This window comes from Rhinatrema bivittatum, chromosome 8 (assembly GCF_901001135.1).
Source record: "Rhinatrema bivittatum chromosome 8, aRhiBiv1.1, whole genome shotgun sequence".
NCBI classification, from domain to species: Eukaryota; Metazoa; Chordata; class Amphibia; order Gymnophiona; family Rhinatrematidae; genus Rhinatrema; species Rhinatrema bivittatum.
In genome coordinates this window covers 37,035,763-37,055,219 of record NC_042622.1, presented here as the reverse complement: position 1 = coordinate 37,055,219, position 19,457 = coordinate 37,035,763, and the positions used below count along the sequence as shown (strand labels likewise).

Sequence of the window (19,457 nt, the reverse complement as noted above, 5' to 3'; positions counted from 1 at the left end):
ACAAACAGGCTAGGTTTTCAGGATATCTACAATGAATATGCATGAAAAAGATTTTCATGAACTGCCTCCATGGTATGCAAAATCTCTCTCATGCATATTCGTTGTGGATATCCAGAAAACCTAGCCTGTTTGTGGCACTCAAGGACTGGAGTTTACCATCACTGCCCTAGGGAGGGACTGCTCAGCCAGCTAAGTAGTGCTCTTTCCACATAACCTCCACAAATGGCTGCTTGGAGCAAAAAACTAACTACTTGAAAATCTTCTTAAAGCAGACGTCACCTTCCTGTCTTGTGGGTCTCTTGACTGCCGTATCCACATTCAGCAGCTGGCACAACCACTCCTTTTGTTGCTACTGCTGTAGTGGGTGTAATTTTTCCATAGCTCTTATGCACTTAAAGTGTTCTATCTGGGCATTCCCATCATGGTGGCATGGACTGGGAATGCCTTACAAGGCTTCTGCTCCCCTGTCAATATCCAATCCCCTTTTGGCCCCTCCTGTCTGGGTTAGGCATCTTCCAACTTCAAGGTCTGAGGAACTTGAGCAATAAAGCTGCGCCAATTCTTCACCTCTGAACAGTCTAACAGTAGAGCAAGTAGCAAATGCACCCATTTCCCCTTCCTCCCATCCTTCTAATTAATCTACCATAGAATCAATATCCTCTTTAAAGAGTGAACCTTCCTCCAGATGAACCAATTGATCTGGTTGCAATTTTGGCTTCTTATGCTGCCTGGACTCTGTTTCTCCTACAGCCTTATCTGTCTTTTCCTAGATTTTAGCCTGCAAACTGTCTTGTGCATACCATCACAAAAATCAGATGTAAATCCCAGTTTCTTGCTGAAGAGTATCTAGAGCCATATAGGGAATGTTGCTTCTGCTGGGCCCTGGAGCTCTGCGGTTACTGTCCTCACCATGGGATCCTCCCTAACCAGTCAGACACTTCTTTCAGTGCTACTGTGGCTCCTATAAAAAGGAGACAGCTACACTTGTGACGGGGCGAGCCCCCACACCCAATGCATTTCGTTCTGCGTTCTATACTTTGCTCCAGACACGGCAGTGGGGAGGGGTGCTTCCGGGGTGGCTGAAAATTCTGGCAGAATCACCGCCAGATACTATTAGTTACCATAGCTCTCTTTTTGTCTCCTTACTTTTTCTTTTTTGAAGAATTTCTTAAAGGGGCGTGTTGTCCTTCAAAAGAAATCCAGGGATCTCATGCCTTGATTGCCCTAGAGGGGAGGGGCCCAGGGTCCAGACTTCTGCTAGGCGAAGGTCTTCCTCGGGAAAGCTGCCTAACGAAAACTGTTGCCCCAGGCACCTTTCTCCTCTGCCTTTCCTGGACTTCGCCTACCTTCTCTGCTGGAGGCAGAGAAACTACCGATGCCATCCCTGCTGCACCAGGGTATGTAGGGAGGGATAAGTCAAAAGCTTTTGACCTCTGCCTCCATCTGTTGCTAGCAGGGACGAATCCTGCTCGTCTGGACTGGTCTGCAGGATGAGGAAGTTAGTTATCTGCCATCACTTAGTCGTGAGCGAGTGTATTCCCATTTGTTTGGACTGGTTATAGGATGAAAAGAAACTTTTTTTTAAAACTATAAAGGCTAACAAACTGTAGGGATCTCCATTTGACTAATTTAGGACCTCATTCAATTAGTTTTTGCCCCTTCCAAGACAAATGAGAAAAAAGGGAATCAAGCCTTGAATACACTGACTAGCTTTCGAGAGCCACACTCCCATCAGGTAAAAGGCAGCATAAGCAGGTTGATAAGTTTGCTCATTTTTCATATAACGAAGGGGGCAGATTTCTCAAAAGCTACTCCGAAATGTTGTTCGTCTTATATAAATTTATCTCCTACAATTTGTTTGTTGACTGTCATTTCTACATATTCGAGCAGACAATCACAGCAACCACAATATTCAATTCTTTTGTTAAGATGAAATCATGCATTGAGGAGGGTAGGACATTCCATGATTAGAGTAAAAAAAATTATTTTGAGGACTAAATTATAACAGTCCATAGAAAGATATCTGAACACCATTGGCAAACATTATATATATTATGCTGAAGCATCACTTACCCGGTTTACTATCTTCTCTTTCAAGAAAGGTTTCAGGATAGCAAATATACCTTTAAATATCCTAGGCTCATTAATAATATTGACGGCTTTTATTCTAATAGGAAAACCATCCTGCGAAGGTAAAAAAAAAAAAAAAGCATATTTCATAAAAAGGTACTTTATCAAACAAATCTAAATAAAATCATTTTAGCCCTACTATTAAAAACAATATTTTATTTATGCTACTGCTCCTGGATTACCAGGATAAACCAGTCATTAAGTTAACCTTGATATGGATATGATATCTGTCATGTATAGAAAGGAAAAATTTGCTCTTACCTGCTAACTTTCTTTCCTTGTGTCCTACCAGACCAGTTCAGATAAATGAGTTTTTCCTTCTTACCAGCAGATGGAGACAGAGAACAGCAGCTTTATTGTACTCTAGGTACTTAGGAACTACTGTGCCACCTGCAGTCTTCTCAGTAAACCTGTAACAAAGCTAAAACATCCTCTGAGCAACGGAACAAAAAAAAAAAATGGAGACATCAGTAAATCTACAGCTAAACATGAAACCCATCCTGAAATGCAAGACAGCCTATTGAAAAAACATTCAGCCCTAAAAACCATATATTATTTATTTATTTTTAACTTTTCTATACAGACATTCCTGTAACAGATACAAATCACATCGGTTTACAATGTAACGCAAAATTTGCTCATGGGCGATACAGTGAACAGGGGAGACAATTAACAATGGATCGGGTCATAACAAAGCATAACAGAAACTTAACATGTCATCTCAAAACCGGTGAGATAACTGAGAAAAACAAGTAGAGACAATGTACTGGACTGAGGAGACTTACTAAAGTGTCAGCTAGAATGAATCGGGCAGAGAGAGGGAAGGTTAGGTATCAGGGAAGGCTTGGTTGAATAGCCAAGTCTTGAGTTTTTTTTTTGAAGGTCATAGGGCACGGCTCTTGCCTGAGGTCCGGAAGCAATGCGTTCCACTAATGGGGTCCTGCTGTCGAAATGGCGTGCTTCCTTAAGGATGTTTTCGCTTGCGGGGCGTAAAGAGTGTCTTTATAGGCACTTCTGATTGGTCTAGATGAGGTATGTGGTCTTAGTTGTATAGAAGTGTTGAGGGATGAGAGGTTGTGTTTCACTTTATGTATGATCGTGAGGACTTTGAAGAGAATTCTGGATTTGATGGGTAGCCAGTGGAGATACTGAAGGGTGGGGGTGATATGTTCCCTTTGTTTGGTATTGGTGAGAATCCTGGACCATTTGGAGGGGTTTGATATAGTTGGCTGGGAGACCGAGAAGGAGGGAGTTACAATAGTCCAATTTTGGAAGAATGATGGATTGCAGCACCAATCTGAAGTCCTGGAAGTGAAGGAGAGGTTTTAGGTTTCTGAGGACTTGCAGTTTGAAGAAGCACTCCTTAGTGGTGGTGTTCACAAACTTCTTCAGGTTCAGCTGGTTATCTAGGATCACGTCCAAGTCTCGGACAGCTGGAGAGTGTTTAATACTTGAATTGGTTGATTGGGAAGAGGACAGTGAGATGAGTCGTGTCGGGGTCTTCTTGAGAGATAAGAATCTCAGTCTTGTCTGTGTTCAGGACCAGGTTGAGAGTGGAAAGGTGGTGGTTAATTGCTTGAAGACAGTTGTTCCAGTGGTTAAGCGTTTTTTGTAGAGATTCTGTAATCGGGATGAGTATTTGGACGTCGTCCGCGTACAAGTAGTGGGATAGTTTTAGCTTCGTACGTAGGTGGCAGAGTGGTAGAAGGTAGATGTTAAATAGTGTAGGTGATAGGGAAGATCCTTGGGGTACGCCTAGGTTGGAGCGGATTGGGGGGGGGGGGAGATTCTTTATTGTTAATCCTGACTTTAAAGCACCTGTTGGACAGGAAGGATCTGAACAAACTGAGAGCAGGGCCCTTGGTGCCTATGTCTTGTAGACATTCTAAGAGGATTGCATGGTTCACAGTGTCAAAAGCAGGTGATAGATCGAGGAGTGCAAGAAGGTAGGTTTGTCCTTTTTCCATGTTTATTAGGATGGTGTCTACTAGAGATAGAAGTGTTTCTGTGCTAAAGGTTTTACAGAATCCATATTGAGAGGGGGAAAGAATGTTATGTTCCTCCAAGAATTCCGATAGCTGTTTGTTAACTATTTTTTCCATGATTTTTGCAATTATGGGAAGGTTAGCTATTGGGTGGAAGTTGGCTGGGTCCGTTGTAGATAAGTTAGGTTTTTTTAGGATAGGTTTGAGTATGGCGAGCTTTAGTTGGTCAGGCACTAGGCCTTGGGTTAAGGAGAGGTTGATGATTTTCGAGATTGGCTTTGAAATAGTGTTTGGGATGTTGAATAGAAGGTTGGGCGGTATTGGGTCTGAAGGATGTGAAGCCGGTTTTAGTTTTTTAAGGATGCTTTCTATCTCCAGCGAAGAAGTAAACTCGAAAGCTTCGAGCATTGAGTTTTGTTGTGGTGGGGAAGGGAGAGCGAGGCGGTTAGGTTAGTGATTTTTTTCTCAAAGTATTTTGCAAGTTCCGTGGCTTTGTTGAGTGCGAGGTCATCTGGAATGATGGGTGGAGATGGTTTGGTGAGCACCAAGACATATGCGAAGAGGGCTTTCAAATCGAAGATGAAATGGTGGATTTTCTTAGCGAAGAAGTCTTTCTTCATTCTGAGGATGGAGATCCTATAAATGTTAAGTAGAGATTTGTAGGCAGCTAATGAGGAGGTGTAGGGTTTTTTTCCGCCAAATATGTTCTTTTCTCCTAAGGTCATATTTGAGGGCCTTCAGTTCTGGGGTGAACCATGGTTTTCTGTTATTGGGCGAGGAGCGTAGGACTTTGGTGGAGGTGGGGGACAGGTCTGATCTGCTACTTTTGTGGTGATGTTAATCCAGGATGAGATGGCTGCATAAACGTCTGAGAGGTCGAGATGAGTTAGTTCCTTGGAGAGATGGCTGTCGAGGTGATCAGAAGAGCAGGGTTTTCTGAATTGTATTGTAGTTGTAGGGGAGGATTGAGGTGGAAGATCTTTAATCTCAAGGGCAGTGGAGATGATCCTGTGGTCAGACCATGGGACCGGTGAGCTGTCAGGCTTGGAGGAGACAGAGATACCTTCATTGATGAAAATGAGGTCTAATGTGCGACCAGCTATGTGGGTCGGGCTGTTAATGATTTGAGAGAAGCCTAAGTGGCTGAGTGAAGAGAGTAGAGTTTCGCAGTTGTGGGATTGTGGGGATGCGTCCACGTGCAGGTTAAAGTCTCCCAGTATGATAGCTGGTTTGTCCGCGTTGATGTGTTTCGTTGTGAGTTCAATGATGGGAGAAGGGTTGGAGTCCAGGGTTCCAGGCGGGGCGTAGATTAAGCAGATTTGAAGGTGATTTGACTTGAAGACAGAGTAGACAGATTACAAAGGCTGGGATTCTAGACTGGTCTGGTAAATCTTGAGGAAAGAAAATTAGCAGGTAAGAACCAAATTTTTCTTCCTTATTGTCCACCAGACCAGTCCAAATGGATGGGATATAATCCAAGCCACCCTAAACCAATAAGGAATTTGAAGTCCTGCCTCAAAGGCAGCATCATCCAGGGCACGGGCATCCAGTCTTTAACATTCAGAAAGTGTGCAAAGAAGCCCAAGGCGCCTCCATACCAAATCTCCTATGACGACACCTAGTGACACTTAGCCCACAACATTGCTTAAGCCCTATTATAATAAACATGAAGACACCTAGGGACCTCTAGCCCTTTTCAGAGTAGGTTGATGCAATAGTCTCCTTACTTCCCCTAGCGACAGACTTCTTAATACCTTCTCCTCTTCATTTGTGCCACTGAACCAAACAAAAAAGGTGATTTGATCTCCAAAACTCCTTTGTGACCATCATAATCACAGAAGCATCCTGTGCACAACCAGAACATGAAGTACCAGAGACTAACGAGAAGAGTATGATTTAGCGACTTGAAAATTTAGGCAAGTCTATAGCCAGACTTAAAAGACACTCTTGGGTAAAAAAAAACAAAACAACAAACTATGAAACCATCTTAATAGAGACCATATCCTAAAACTGGAGGGCAATGCCTGCAAATCAGTTATACCTCTCACTGGTCAGATCACCAAACACACCATGTTTCAAAGTCAGATCCTTTAAAAATACACATCTTAAAGGCTTAATGGACATGGCTTTACACCAAATTAAAGCTCCTCACCAGGACCCACTGACTTACCAGTGGCTGCAAATGCTAGACTCCTGTCAAAACTGAGCACATCCAGGAGAGAGTCTAAAGATTTCTGCACCAGAAAAATGCAGCCACTTGACTTTTAAAAGAAAATCAGTGCCAAGCCCTTCTGCCAAACTGCTCGCAAGAATGAAAGTCACAGAAAACAGAAGCCAACCAGGACTCCAGACAAATACTCTTCAGACCTGCATATACACCATGGAAGCCAAGAACTTCCTGGCTTGAAGAAATGCGGAAAGCACTTCCCCTATATAAAAACTTTAAAATCATCATCAACTTCCCTTAAGAGCCAAGCCACAATACAACAGCATTCAACCTAATCCAAGAATATTGGATCCCGACACAGCAGACCGTAAACATAACTGAGCTACAAGGGCCCATCTAATTTGAGACTTATCCAATCCATAAACCATAGCCTTCTGAATCACTAGAGCTAGATGCTGTATGCTCCTTATCCCCCTTCCTACCGAGGCCAAGAGAGAAAAACATGCAAAGAAGAATCTCTTGAAGCCAAGACTGAGACAGGGCATCCAAGTCCTTGTACCCAACTTTTCTGTGACTAGAGAGCCACAGAGCCTTGGCACTCAGCCTTGATACCATCACAGCCAGGAGGATTCATTCATCTGAACTGGATGGGAGCCAACGTTTCCACTGCCAGCTCCCTCTCCCTGAGGTCCAGACTGTCTGCTCCCTGGAGGGACATTCCCACATACAAAGGAACTCCTAAGCTCCTGGGTCCTTCCTGCTTGCTTATATATGGTACTGCTGACATTTTGTCTAACACTCTTAACACCTCTCCGTTGACTAGGAGTTGGAAAGAACAGCAAGGTTCCTCTGAATGCCCTTGGCTCTACATGACTGACCAGGAGGCTTCTAAACACAGTCCACTGACCGTGTGCTGCCTGACCTTGACAGACAGCTTCCCAATCACTCAAACTGGCATTTGCAGTCACTGTCAACCAATCCAGGACCAACTCCACTTCTTTGGATCAGCTGTATAGTGAAAGCCAACAGGAAAGAATCTGGCTAACTTCAGAAGGGGCAACTTGATCACAAAATCCTTCTCATCTGAGGACACCATCATAAAATAAGACCTTGTGAAGCTGCCCCATATAGGCAGCCATCCAAAGAAGTAGCTTTAGCATGGTCACTATGGATCCAGCAGCTGAAGTGAATCCCATACCCTGGGAATCTGCACCCACTCCAACTGCCAAACTTGTCCCTGTAGTGACAGTTTGCTTTCCATTGTAAGGAGACATTTGTACTGTACTAGTCTCAAATCAGTGCACCCCTGGCTTTGAGATTTGATCCAGTTTACTCGTCAACATTGATCATCTAGCTCAGCATCTACATCAGGGACCCCACCCTGTGAGCAGACTGACTCTCTGACTTTGTACAAATCAACCAATCATCCAAATAACGATGCACTACAATTCTTCTTCTTTGAAGAGCTGCCGACATGACCCACCATCTACGGAAACGTGCAAGGGGCTGCCGTCAGTCCAAAGGGAAGAGCCTGACACTGAAAATACTCCCCTCCCCCCAGGCAGCAATCAAAAAGGTACCATTATGATCTCTTAGAATAGGAAATGTACATGCAAGCCATTGAAAGATCTAGGGATACCAAAAATTCTCCTTTTCTGACCATTGTTATCTACCAACCAATGGAGTCTCCATGTGAAAAAAAGGAATGCTTAAAGATGCATTCACTTTCCTGCTTTCCAGAATTGGTTGAAACGTACACTCCTTCTTGGGCACCATCAAATAATGGGATAGAGACCCTGGCCTCTTACATCCTTTGAGATGGGAACCACTGCAACCTGAAGAAGATGCTTTAATATGGACCTTACAATGTCATTTTATTAGGTTTACTTTCTTTTATATTTTTTAGTGATTTAATTTTATTATGAATAATTTAAAGTTTTATTTGGATATTAGTATTTAAATGATTTCTATTATTTTAGTGTTATTTTAAAATTGATTGATAAGATTTTTTATATTTTTATGTGAACTATAAACTGTTGTGATGGCACCCCAAATGTTGGTATACAAAAATTGTCAAATAAATAGAATATTGCTTCCCTTTCTACTGGTAAAAATACATGGAGAGATCAGACCTCTACTACTGGATGAGCAAGATCTAAGACGTAGCCGACTCACAACACATAGGACCCACTGGTCTATTATCATCATCTCAATCCACCCTTCGGTGAAGTGGGCCAAATTGCTCCACTATTTCACGATCAAAGAGCAGACCAAATAAACTTCATAAAACTGTTTGAGACTTCCCAAACCAGACCCTGCACTCTGAGTGTTTCTGCGGTCCCCCTGAAAGGGCAGAGATTTTAATTGTGTATGAATGCTGCAACAAATAGTATCATCCTGGGACAGAATCTTATCTGGCCTGTCTAAACCTCTGTGTACTGGAAAAAATCTTATGGATTCCCTGAAATGTATCTTCCGACAGACTAGGAAGCATAATGCCTCCCAGGTGCCTGACCAATTTCTACATTCGCCCTCCCAAAAGGTAATCTACCTCAAAAAGGGAGGTTACCAAGCTGAGACTCAGACTGCTCATCCAAAGCAGATACCTAATCTACACTGCTAACACCATATCCCTGGCTATTGCGCACAGGAAGCCTACAAGATGTCCACAACAAAGGCTAAACCAGCCTCTAGGTGCTTCACTTCCTTATCTGAAAGTGCATCCTCAGAATCTGCTACCAGAACTTTCCGCACCCATTGTAAACAAGCTCGTGCCATTACACTGCTTCATCAGTTGCTCTGAGCACTAAGGTCAAAACTCCTCTTGAGATGGACTTCCATCCAGAGAATATTTGATATAAAGTACTGCCTGCTACCAGAATAGTGGCCATCTTAGTCACCAACACCAAAACATCCCCCCCCCCCCCCCACTTAGTAACCTTTAAAAAAAATTCAAAGCCTCTTCCAAAAGGAGAGACAGGCTTACCATGTGTCTAACTTCAGGCCCCACTTTACACACATCTCATCCACAAGAAGCAAAGCCTTAAGCTATCCGATGAAGAGGAAAGAACCTATAAAATGGGATCCTCCCCCTTCCAGGCCTGGTTCCACCAGAGACTGCAAGACCACAGTAGACAATTTAACCCTTTTGTAAAGGCTGACCCCTTAGGATCAACCCCCTTAGTAAAAGGGCTCTTCCCTCTTCCAGAAGGTCTTCAGAGTTACACCCATACAATCATCTTCTAGTTCAAATGAAGATAGACACCCTTTACATGATGTAACAGGAAAACCCAGTGGTTCATGCAAGATCTCCTCCAGTGTATGCAGATCCCTCAAGAGTTTAAGCAGCGCTACCACAGGAACTAGCCAGCAAATGGCACCCCATGCAAGATCCCTGGCTCTTATCGGTATACATTTATATTCTATTTATTATGCTAATCTACCTGAAATATTTGCGATAGAATGGAGGACACAGTTTCCCAAAAAATGCTTCTTACAAACTGACTTGCTTAGGAAAATCAGTTAAAAATATGCAACCAACTCAAAGTATATGAATCCTATTAAACAGTGGTTCTGTCTGAGATCCTACCTGAAGAATTCCAATAACTTTCTTGGCCATAAAAGGACCAAAGTGAGAAGCCTGAGACAAGCCAACTCCATTGTAGTCTGCCAGGATTACAATTCCATTCACCTGGGTCTCTTCAGACTGAATAAGTTTTTCCAGTGTGAGGTATATGGCACGAATATTCTCAGTAATTGGGTAGTTACTTGGTATCCACCTACCTAAATTGGAAGACAAACAGCAAAGTGATGAAAACATTTTAACCAAGTAAAATGCTGTTTGGAGTTTCCAAGGCTTTGTAAAGCATGTCTGCTCTTTCACACACATTGTATTAGTAAACTGGGAGTATGTTCTTATGTATAGGTTCTCGCTCCATAATACGAGAATTCATACACAGAAAGCTAACATTCATGAGTGTTTTATTAAAGTACAATGTGACTGACAGTTTAGAAGACAAGGATTCAGAAGCCATGACAAACATAAATAAGATGTAATTTTGTAGATTGTTAATATGTTGAAATGCTTTACTTTATTTTTCCATTATAAACAGCCCTAAGAAATCCTCAATGACAACACAACAAATCTAGGATTCATTCAGGAATTATTGTTTTAAACACAAAATGAAAAATCCTCTATTGGGCCGATTCAGTACGGTGCGCTTGGCCGAGCGCACCGTTAGCCTGTGCGTTTTCAAAACGCTATTTTTACCCCTTATACAGTAAGGGGTAATAGTGCGTCAAAAATGCGCTGCCAACCCACCGAAACTAATAGTGCCCGCAACATGCAAATGCATGTTGATGAGCCTATTAGTTAGTCCCGCGCGATACAGAAAGTAAAATGTGCAGCCAAGCTGCACATTTTACTTTCAGAAATTAACGCCTACCCAAAGGCAGGAGTTAATTTCGACCGGCACCAGGAAAGTGTACAGAAAAAGCAGAAAACACTGCTTTTCTGTACCCTCCGACTTAATATCATAGCGATATTAAGTCGGAGGCCCCCCCCCAAAAAAAAAAAAGAAGATCTGCCCGCGGGTTGGAAAACAGACACTCAATTTTGCTGGCATCCGTTTTCCGAACCTGTGGCTGTCAGCGGGTTCGACAACCGACACCGGTAAAATTATGCGTCGGCTGTCAAACCCGCTGACAGCCGCAGCTCTTTTTTACCGCAGGCCCTAATTTTCATACCTTTCCTTAGTTAATCGCACGCCCAGGAGAGTAGGCATGCGCTGGCTCTCCCGCACAGTTTACTGTATCGGTACTTGGCTAGGAATCAGAATAAGCCAGAGACTATTTAAATTTGATAAAGAATATAGAGATCAGATCTGTAATTAAAATCAAAGAGGGCCTGCAATATTACAACGGGAAGTGAAAATGGACAGGAACAGATAAGCCTTAGGTTCATTACCTGTGATCATATTCTATGTTCCTTTTAAACAGCGTTTTGGCAAGCTGATTGCACAACCTTTACTGAACTTTTGCCATGAAAAACATCCCTGCTTTTCTAAAAAGTGTGATATGATCTTTAACATAGAGTTCTGTAACAAGGTCATGTGCACACTGTAACAATCCCATCAAAAGTAAAATGCCACTAACTGTATGTTAGGTCATTGGTTTACTGGTGGCTCAGAGCAGAGTGCCCCTACTGCAAGCCTTGACACATTTTCTTTGGATCTAGGAATCAGTCCAAAAGGTTCAAAAAAGTATCGTCTATGGTGGGTACCCTTCCAAAATGCAGCCCTTCACACACCCCTCATTAACCTCTTTCCTGGTATCCGCTTCCCAGCAGTAGGTAGGGTTCAAATCCTGCTTCTCTCACTTATGCTTCCTTGTGTTCTTGGGCAAGTCTTGTCAACCATTACTACAGGTACAAACTTAAGGGGTCATTTATGAAATCAATTAAGGCCCTAATGCCCGCAATAATGCCACAACGCATGCGATAAATGCTGCATCACGAGATGTGTATGCAAATTTAAAAAATTTATTCAAGTGGAAGGCATTTGGGCAGAGTAAATAGAAATGAGGGGTGCTTAGCACGACGTGTAATAACACACTATCATGGGATTTAACACTGGAAGTAACTACACCTTTTTTCCTAGCTCACAGCGTGAGAGCGACTCTGTGGAGGCTCATATATTAGTCAATTTTTTATACCACTGTAAGAGGGGGCATTCATCATGCGGAGTGAGGTTTTGGGGTTCAGTTTTACATGCAGTCCACATCGGTACCTTTCACCACTCCAAATCACAAAATTTTCACTGATGTGTACTGTTCTGTTCGTACCACTGACTGCATGTAAAACTGCCGCCCAAAACTTAGGCCACCACTGAAACCTCACCCTGTGAGATAAATGCCCTGTTACAGTAGTATAAATAAATTAATTACCTATATGAGAGCCTTAAAGAGTCTCTCTCTTTCCAGGAGCCCAAAATCAATTTAACCAAGCCCCTTTATCGTGGGTGCTATTTTCATGAAATTTATAGCAAAATGATAAATCTAGGCCTTGGACTGAACTCTGGGGAAATAAAATTCCTACTATAAATGAATTTTAACTTACTTCAAAAGCTTGGGTTTGGAAAGGCAAGTAAAAATTCAAATCCTCTGGTCCCCTTCCCAGCAGCCCCCACTCTCTCCCCCCATTGCACAGCCTCTCCCTAACACCCTTTGCCAAGCTAGTAGCAACTCCTACTAGCAAAGGTTGTTGGAGGGTGGGTAGGCCAGGTGGCTTTCTACTGCTCTTCAAGACATGAAGCTCCATGTAGGCCTGTAAAAACAGCTGCTGCACATGCTTCTCTATGTTCTTGCTCTGTGATGCAAGAGCCGCACAAGCTACAAATGGCCATACGACAGCACAGTTACCATCCCCCATCCATTCTAGGCATCATAGTAACCAGGCATTAAGCATTTGTTGAGTCCTGCCCTACAGTGTCACAGGCTTCCATATTTCTCTGAAGCAGGGGATTAGTGGTGGTCTTCTGTTCAGCTCATAGGCACAGCTCAAGCAGAACAAGAGACAAGTTTTCATCTAGTGCATTTAACAGGTGCACAATAGGACACCAAAAATATATTCCCAAAGCACCTATACATACAGACAACCTATAAAGTATCTTGCTAGCATATATAGCTCATGGTCACTTTTAGATTATCTGCATCAGCTTGTTAGTTCAGCCAATTATACCATCTCTTAATGAGTAATTCCTTTTTTTACAAAATTCAAGTTTTTACCATACTATATAAGGGAAAAAGGCAGCTTATGAAGATTGCTGTGTTGGTTCTACACCATATCTTCAGGAGATGCTGGGGGGAAAAATGAAGACATGGGAGGGTATTTTTTTAGTCCAGATCCATACATATGCAAAAAAACTGTGGACGCATGCATCCCAGAAAATAAGATCCTTTAGTTCTGGGTCGAACTCCCTATTACTTATCTGTGAAAGATGCAATACTTTTCTACTACTATTGCCCAATGCCACATCTTTGCCACGACTGACCGCAAGGTCTCCATACGAAAGTGAGGCACCTTGAGAGCCTTGTTGACTAGCTTGAGGTCCAGGATGGGACAAAAGGAGCCTTTTCTTGGGAACCACGAAGTAGACGGAATAATGGCCTAATCCTTGTTCCCTCAGTGGCACTGGGAGAATGGCCCCGAGGGCCAAGAGGCGGTCGAGCGTCTGTTGGACCATGGCCTGCTTCTGAAGGCTTCCGCAGGGGGAGAAGAGGAACCTGTCCCTGAGGGGGGGGGGGGGGGGGCAAGCAAACTCCAAAGCATAGCCGTGTCATAGAATATCCAAGACCCATTGATCAGAGGTGATCTTGACCCACTCCTCGTAGAAGACAGACAGGCAGCTGCCTATCCTGGGAATGGAAGAGTGGGTTGGCAAGCCTTCATTGGGAAGACTTGGCAGGAGTCCCTGAGGGAGGTTGTTTCAAACTGTTCTTTGGCCACTAAAGGGATGAGACCAGGACTGAGAGCGTGAGGAAGGTGGCCTTTGTGCTGGAGGCCTGGTCTGATGAAACGTCGTTGCCCACGGAAGCGAGATCTAGAAGAGCTGAAGGTCCGAAAGGTCCTTGGCAGATCTTCTGGCGGCTTATGGACTTTGTTCTCCCCGAGGGACTTGATGAGCTATTCCAAGTACTCACCGAAAAGCAGTTTTCCTTTAAAAGGAAGTAATCCCAATTGTGCCTTGGAAGATGAATCAACCAACCAGTTGCAAAGCCAAAGGAGACGCCTGGCTGAGACCACTGAAACCGTGGACCTGGCAAGGACCAGGAGGAGGTCATAAAGAGCATCTGCCCCATATGCCATGACTGCTTCCAGGCGCTCAGCCTGCTGAGCTTCCTCAGGCAGCAAATCCTGGGCGCCGAGCAGTTGCTGTACCCAACGAAGCCCTGCTCGCTGCATGAGAGAGCTGCAGACACCTCAAAAATCCATTTAAGGTAGACTTCCAACTTACGGTCCTGCAGATCCTTTAGGGCCGTTCTGCCCGTAACCGGAATCGTGGTGCTTTTCGTAACCGCCGACACAGATGCGTCCACTTTGGGGGACCCTCAGGAGCTCCAGATACTCTTCAGGTAGAGGGTAGAGCTTATCCATAGCTCTGCCCACCTTGAGAGAAGACTCTGGCGAATCCCATTCTCTAAACAATTGCAGTAGCATCGGATGGAAAGGGAAAGTTCGAGAAGGTGGGCGCAGACCAGCGAGGAGCGGGTCACCCTTCCGGGACGATGCAGTAGGAGGGTCCTGTGGGGTATCTATGTCCAGTTCGGCTAGAACGTGAGGAATTAGGGGGTCCAACTCATCCCTTCGAAAGAGACGCAGGACCCTTGGGTCATCCCCTTCCACCTGCACGGGAGAAGGAAGGTCATCTGTGTCTGGATCATCCGGAGCAGATATAGGTGGTACAACCCATATCCTGGGAGCTGGCTGCTGTCCCCCTGCTCCAGGTGGGGCCAGGGGCTGACTGGCTCCTAGCGTACCCCCCCAGTTGGGAGATCCCCATGTCATCCTGGGATCCAGAAGGCCGACCACAGCCTGGATCTGACCAACAAATTACTTTGGGAGGTAGAGGTCCCGCAGCAGAGCCCTGCTGGTGGCCCATGCTGGCCAAATATGCACGGTGTAACAATAAAATGAAATCAGTGGAAAAAGGACCAGGGGGAGGGCCCGGAGCAAAACGCCGGGGTGGGGTTTCCCATGGGCTGTGCTGAAAAGGCGGCTGCGGCTCCGGAGGAGTCACTGGAGAGAGGTCCGGTGGGAAAAAATCGAGGTCCAAGTCAGGGCCTGGCTGCGTGGGAGCTGACGGCAGGGAATCCAACATGGCCGCCGTTCCCGCACTGGGCGGGAACGGGGCCAGCCTCGCTGCAAGACGCGCCTGCGAGCACGAATGAAGCCGCCCAGCTGATCGTGAGGGACCCTCCCCGCCAGGGAGACATCTACGCAAATACCCTCCTTGGAAAGCTGAGAATCCGGCTCTCCACAGGCGCAGCAACGAGACTGGTGCGGCATGGCTGCTCGGCAGAGCCGCAGACTGCAGGCTGACTGGAGCAGGAAGCAGGCGTCTGCTAGCAGAGCAATGACATGGCTTAGAAGCCTGAAAAAAGCCAGAGGAATAACGCTTCTCTGGAAACACTGCCCCGAGGCAACGACCTCTCAGGGCAGGGCACTATGTCGTGGGGGGGGGGGGGGGGGGGGGGAGGCTGGACCACCAGCGTGCACCCTTGAGCCCTTGAACTCACTCCAGAAGAAAACGCTGGACCTGAAAGTAATAAAAAAGGAACATCACTTACCCCCAGAAAGAAAAGAACCACTGGCTCCGCTTGCAAGTTGGAGCTTAGAACTGAGGGAGTGAATCCCTGAAAATTTGCTGAGTGTAAAATTTGTTAAAGTTCTCTTTTTTTTTTTTTTTTAAATTAAAGAGATCCATCCAAGAAAGAAATACTTCAAGAGAACTAAGAAGGAAAAAGAAAAGTTCCCCTTTGTAAGCTAAATGGAGGACCGAAGGGACTGCTACCTTTCACCTGCTGGAGTCATAGAAATACTGAAGGGACAGAGGGCGCTCCAGCTTATAAGAGGCCAGCCTTTGAGTTTTGCTCTGACTCCACCTGCTGGAAGGGGGACATAACCCACTGTCTGGACTGATCCGGGTACGTACAGGGAAGCAATACTTTTCTACTACTATTGCCCAATGCCATATCTTTGCACTTGTGCAGACTGGATGGCGACATCTCAGATGTGATCTCTAAACCCTTGCTCAGGTCAGAGAGTATTTATGCTATAATCCCTGCCGCATTAATTTGTGGGATATTGACAAACAATGACCTATAGGCTTCCTTGCAGTTCTCCTATGCAACTGCTAACCAAGTATGACAACCTCAATGGTTTCTCAGATCTCACCCAAATGGTGGTACTGTATAGCTCTGAGCAAGTTAAAAGCATACAGCTCATGCCTTTCAAATAAAAAAGGTTGAATGTACAAAGTAATGAGTCCTTAAAAGAAAAAAAACACAAAAAACAAAAAAAACCACACACATTTGAGCTGCAGTCATGCCTTAATGATAAAGTTTGTCCAAAATAAAACACGCTGTTAGTTAAAAATCTAAACAGTTAACTCTTCCACTTACAAAATTATGGCTGAATTCCACAAGAAACCACAAAACCTGAAACAGAAATCAATGGCTCAGGAGGATAGACACAGCTTCATGACATTCCTAAAACAATGAATCCTTATCTGCTAAAATACCTGGACGGATGCAGACAACACGCTGTCCATTGGTGTCTGAGAGAGGCAGAACAGTCAAGAATCCTGAGTCTAAGACAGCTTTTATTGCAGATGGTTTCAAGTTGTTAAAAACCTCAGGCCAATCCCTTCTACATCCATGATACTTCACCAAAAGTTGGAGCGCCCGGTCATAATCAAACTTCCGGGCTCTCAGAAATCTTAGCAGAAAGGTGTCATCCACACGGGTCCTCAGGTTGGGATAATCCTTCCAGATCATATCCCTTAGTGCTTGGACATCACGGAGCCTCCATTCTGGTTTCTCCTGCAACTCTTCACGAGCTTTTATGATGAGCTCTGGGGTCAATGAACACACATAACTCTGCTGCCTTGGAGATGGTACATTTTCCAGTGTAAATTCTATTGGGTAGCCCCTTTCCAAGAGGTCATTTTCTTCTGCCATTAGATATTTAAGGGCCTATTGTCAAAAACATAATAAATGTAAGAAGTCAGCAATGCAAGGTACCACCATTATATAAAACATTTATATTCCGGATTATCCTCTAGCTTTTTTTTTCACAAGGTCATTTATTTATTAAAATATTTTACTGCTAAAATCAGACTACAATTTACTGCACAGAACTAGCACCTTGATATATTTAAACAAATGTAATTGTTTTGATTTAACAACCTCATACTTCAAAGCTTTTCTCAGTAATCCATAGGTCTTCAAAGAAGCCTGTGCATTCAATATTTTCTTAGGGAAAAAAAGTCTGAACTGGGGAAAATGAAAGACAAAAGACTTTATGTGAATAACAGGGTTATTCTGCTGCAGTCACTGTGTACCAGAGAAACCCACTAATTATTCACAGTAACATTTTATGTTTATATTACTTGGTAATACAACTAAAAAGCTGAAATTGGATGGTGGGATACTAGCTTTTCATAGACATAAATAGATCAGATAGCCTCCAATACAAACAGATTACGTGTCATCTGGGAACAGGGAAATACCTATAGTACCTGAATGTAATCCGCTTTGAAGTGGCTGAAAGGCAGAACATAAAAATAAATATTTTAAATTTTAACCTATCCCTAAATCCAGCCAAACACTTACAAGCATAGCAGCCAGCTCTGTGAGTACAGTAGATACTTAAGCATTCCCAGTATTGAGGAAATGCCCTTGTGATCAGGGAGAGGTAATTTTTGAGATCGGCACCACCAGTTTTTTTGAAAAATTGACTCCTATGCTTATAAGTAGGAAAAACCCATCTGCAACGTTACTGCTACTGTTCCAGATTATACCTCTTGGACTTATTTTGGGAATGACAAAGGATAGGCACATGCTATCAATGATTCAGTGATACTGCATACAGTTACACAGCTTTGCTCTCTCCTATAAATTTTCCAGAAAGAAGTACAGGCAAGTGGGTATGGAAGTGTTGATTCCTGCTTGTGAAGCTTGGTGGGCACTGGACAGCCTACCAATGAAACTTGCTGCAAAACTTTCTCGGTAATTAATAGCCACTGAATTTCTGCCTTATTTTCTCTAGTGTATCTGTCACTTATTCTTTCACTAATTTATAATTTTGTTTGAAACATGAGTATAGGAGACAGATTTCAGTGCCTATATTCATTTCCATATTAGATCTTGAATTACAAACTTTATTTTTACAAAATAAAAACTTTGTAGAGTCAACTTTAAGGAAGGGTTAAAACCAGAGTTGGTTTTTCCTCTTCCTTTAAAAGGTTTCCTATTCTGGGCAGGGCAGATGCCGACCATACTGCTGTTTTGTTCTTAGAACTCTTCTCAAAAGAAAAACAAAACAAAACACTGGCAGTCACCGGGTAACAGGAAAGAGACTACAACATAGGGAAGAGAATCGTGACTAGGTTATATTCCTTAACCTTGAAGCTGTATCATCTACTCCTTAGCTCTTGTTATGCTTTTTATTACTAGTAATTTTAATTATTTTCGCACAACATATATTACCAAAGGTTCTTTTTAATTTTTTTTCAGATCAGCCATGTTTTTTTCGATTCTGAACCTTGGAATAGGTGAGACACACAAAATGATGTAATGCTAAACCATAATAAAGACTGCAATAGACTCAATAAGCGGCGGCAGCAGCAGCACCATTCCCTCCTTTTATTACCCGGGAACTTCATTTTCAACAACAAAATCTGCAAAAACGCCGCGGGCTGGTACTACCCGTGTAGCGTTCCCTGCACCCTGGCAGAGAGGAGGAGGAGGCCCCCCGCCCCAGAACACAGCGTAGAATAAAGCTAAAGGTTTCGCTCCCTGGGAGGGCCGAAGCTGGACAGTCACCACCGGAGACCTGAACCTCATCCCCCCCCACTTTATCCCAGCCCCATACGGAACTGTGCAACCGAACCACGAAAGCAACAACCCGCACCTGACGCCCTGCCTGCAGCCGGAAGCTGCTCAGCTCTCCCTCTTCCGGCGGCCGGCGCACCTGAGCTCGGCGCAACTCGTTGGACGCCAGTTGGTCACGTGAAGCAAAGTATTGAAATAACGCCGGCTGGGATGAGGGGGTGGTGCGGAGAGGAGAAGTGGGCGGGGCATCTTCCCAAGAGCGCAGACTCGGCAGCCGGTGGTGGAGCTGTTGAGTGGTTGCGCTTGCGCGTTTTCGCCTGCAAATGACGGGCTCGGGAACCGCAGCGGCCGGTGATTTTAAGGTTCGTTTTCAAACCGCACGAGCGGGACGTGAAAACCATAATGAGTATTCGTGAATGATATTAGCAAGACATTTATTCTAACAATCAAGTGAATTTGCATATTCTGATAACCCTGAAAAGTATACGAGTATATGACTGACAGAAAAATATTGATGGTATTAGTAGAAATAGTTGCTCCTGTTATTATTGCTTTAATTTTAG

The 19,457-nt window shown here is 44.0% G+C and overlaps 1 protein-coding gene across 5 annotated transcripts in view; it reads right to left on the bottom strand.

The window, feature by feature from the left end:
* TTPAL (alpha tocopherol transfer protein like) overlaps positions 1–19,227 on the bottom strand; it is a 79,658-nt gene extending 60,431 nt beyond the window's left edge. The window contains exons 1-4 of one of the 5 annotated variants that reach the window (XM_029611839.1): positions 18,974–19,227; positions 16,581–17,034; positions 9,872–10,065; positions 2,074–2,184 (exon numbers count right to left, since the gene is read on the bottom strand). In XM_029611839.1, the coding sequence (XP_029467699.1) occupies positions 2,074–2,184; positions 9,872–10,065; positions 16,581–17,019 (744 nt within the window). In that variant the 5' untranslated portion in view covers positions 17,020–17,034; positions 18,974–19,227. Of the gene's footprint in view, positions 1–2,073; positions 2,185–9,871; positions 10,066–16,580; positions 17,035–17,673; positions 18,661–18,712; positions 18,947–18,973 lie in introns of those variants that run through there. The other 4 variants (XM_029611840.1, XM_029611841.1, XM_029611842.1 and 1 more) reach the window with 4 other exon arrangements.
* Between the last annotated feature and the right edge of the window lie 230 nt (positions 19,228–19,457).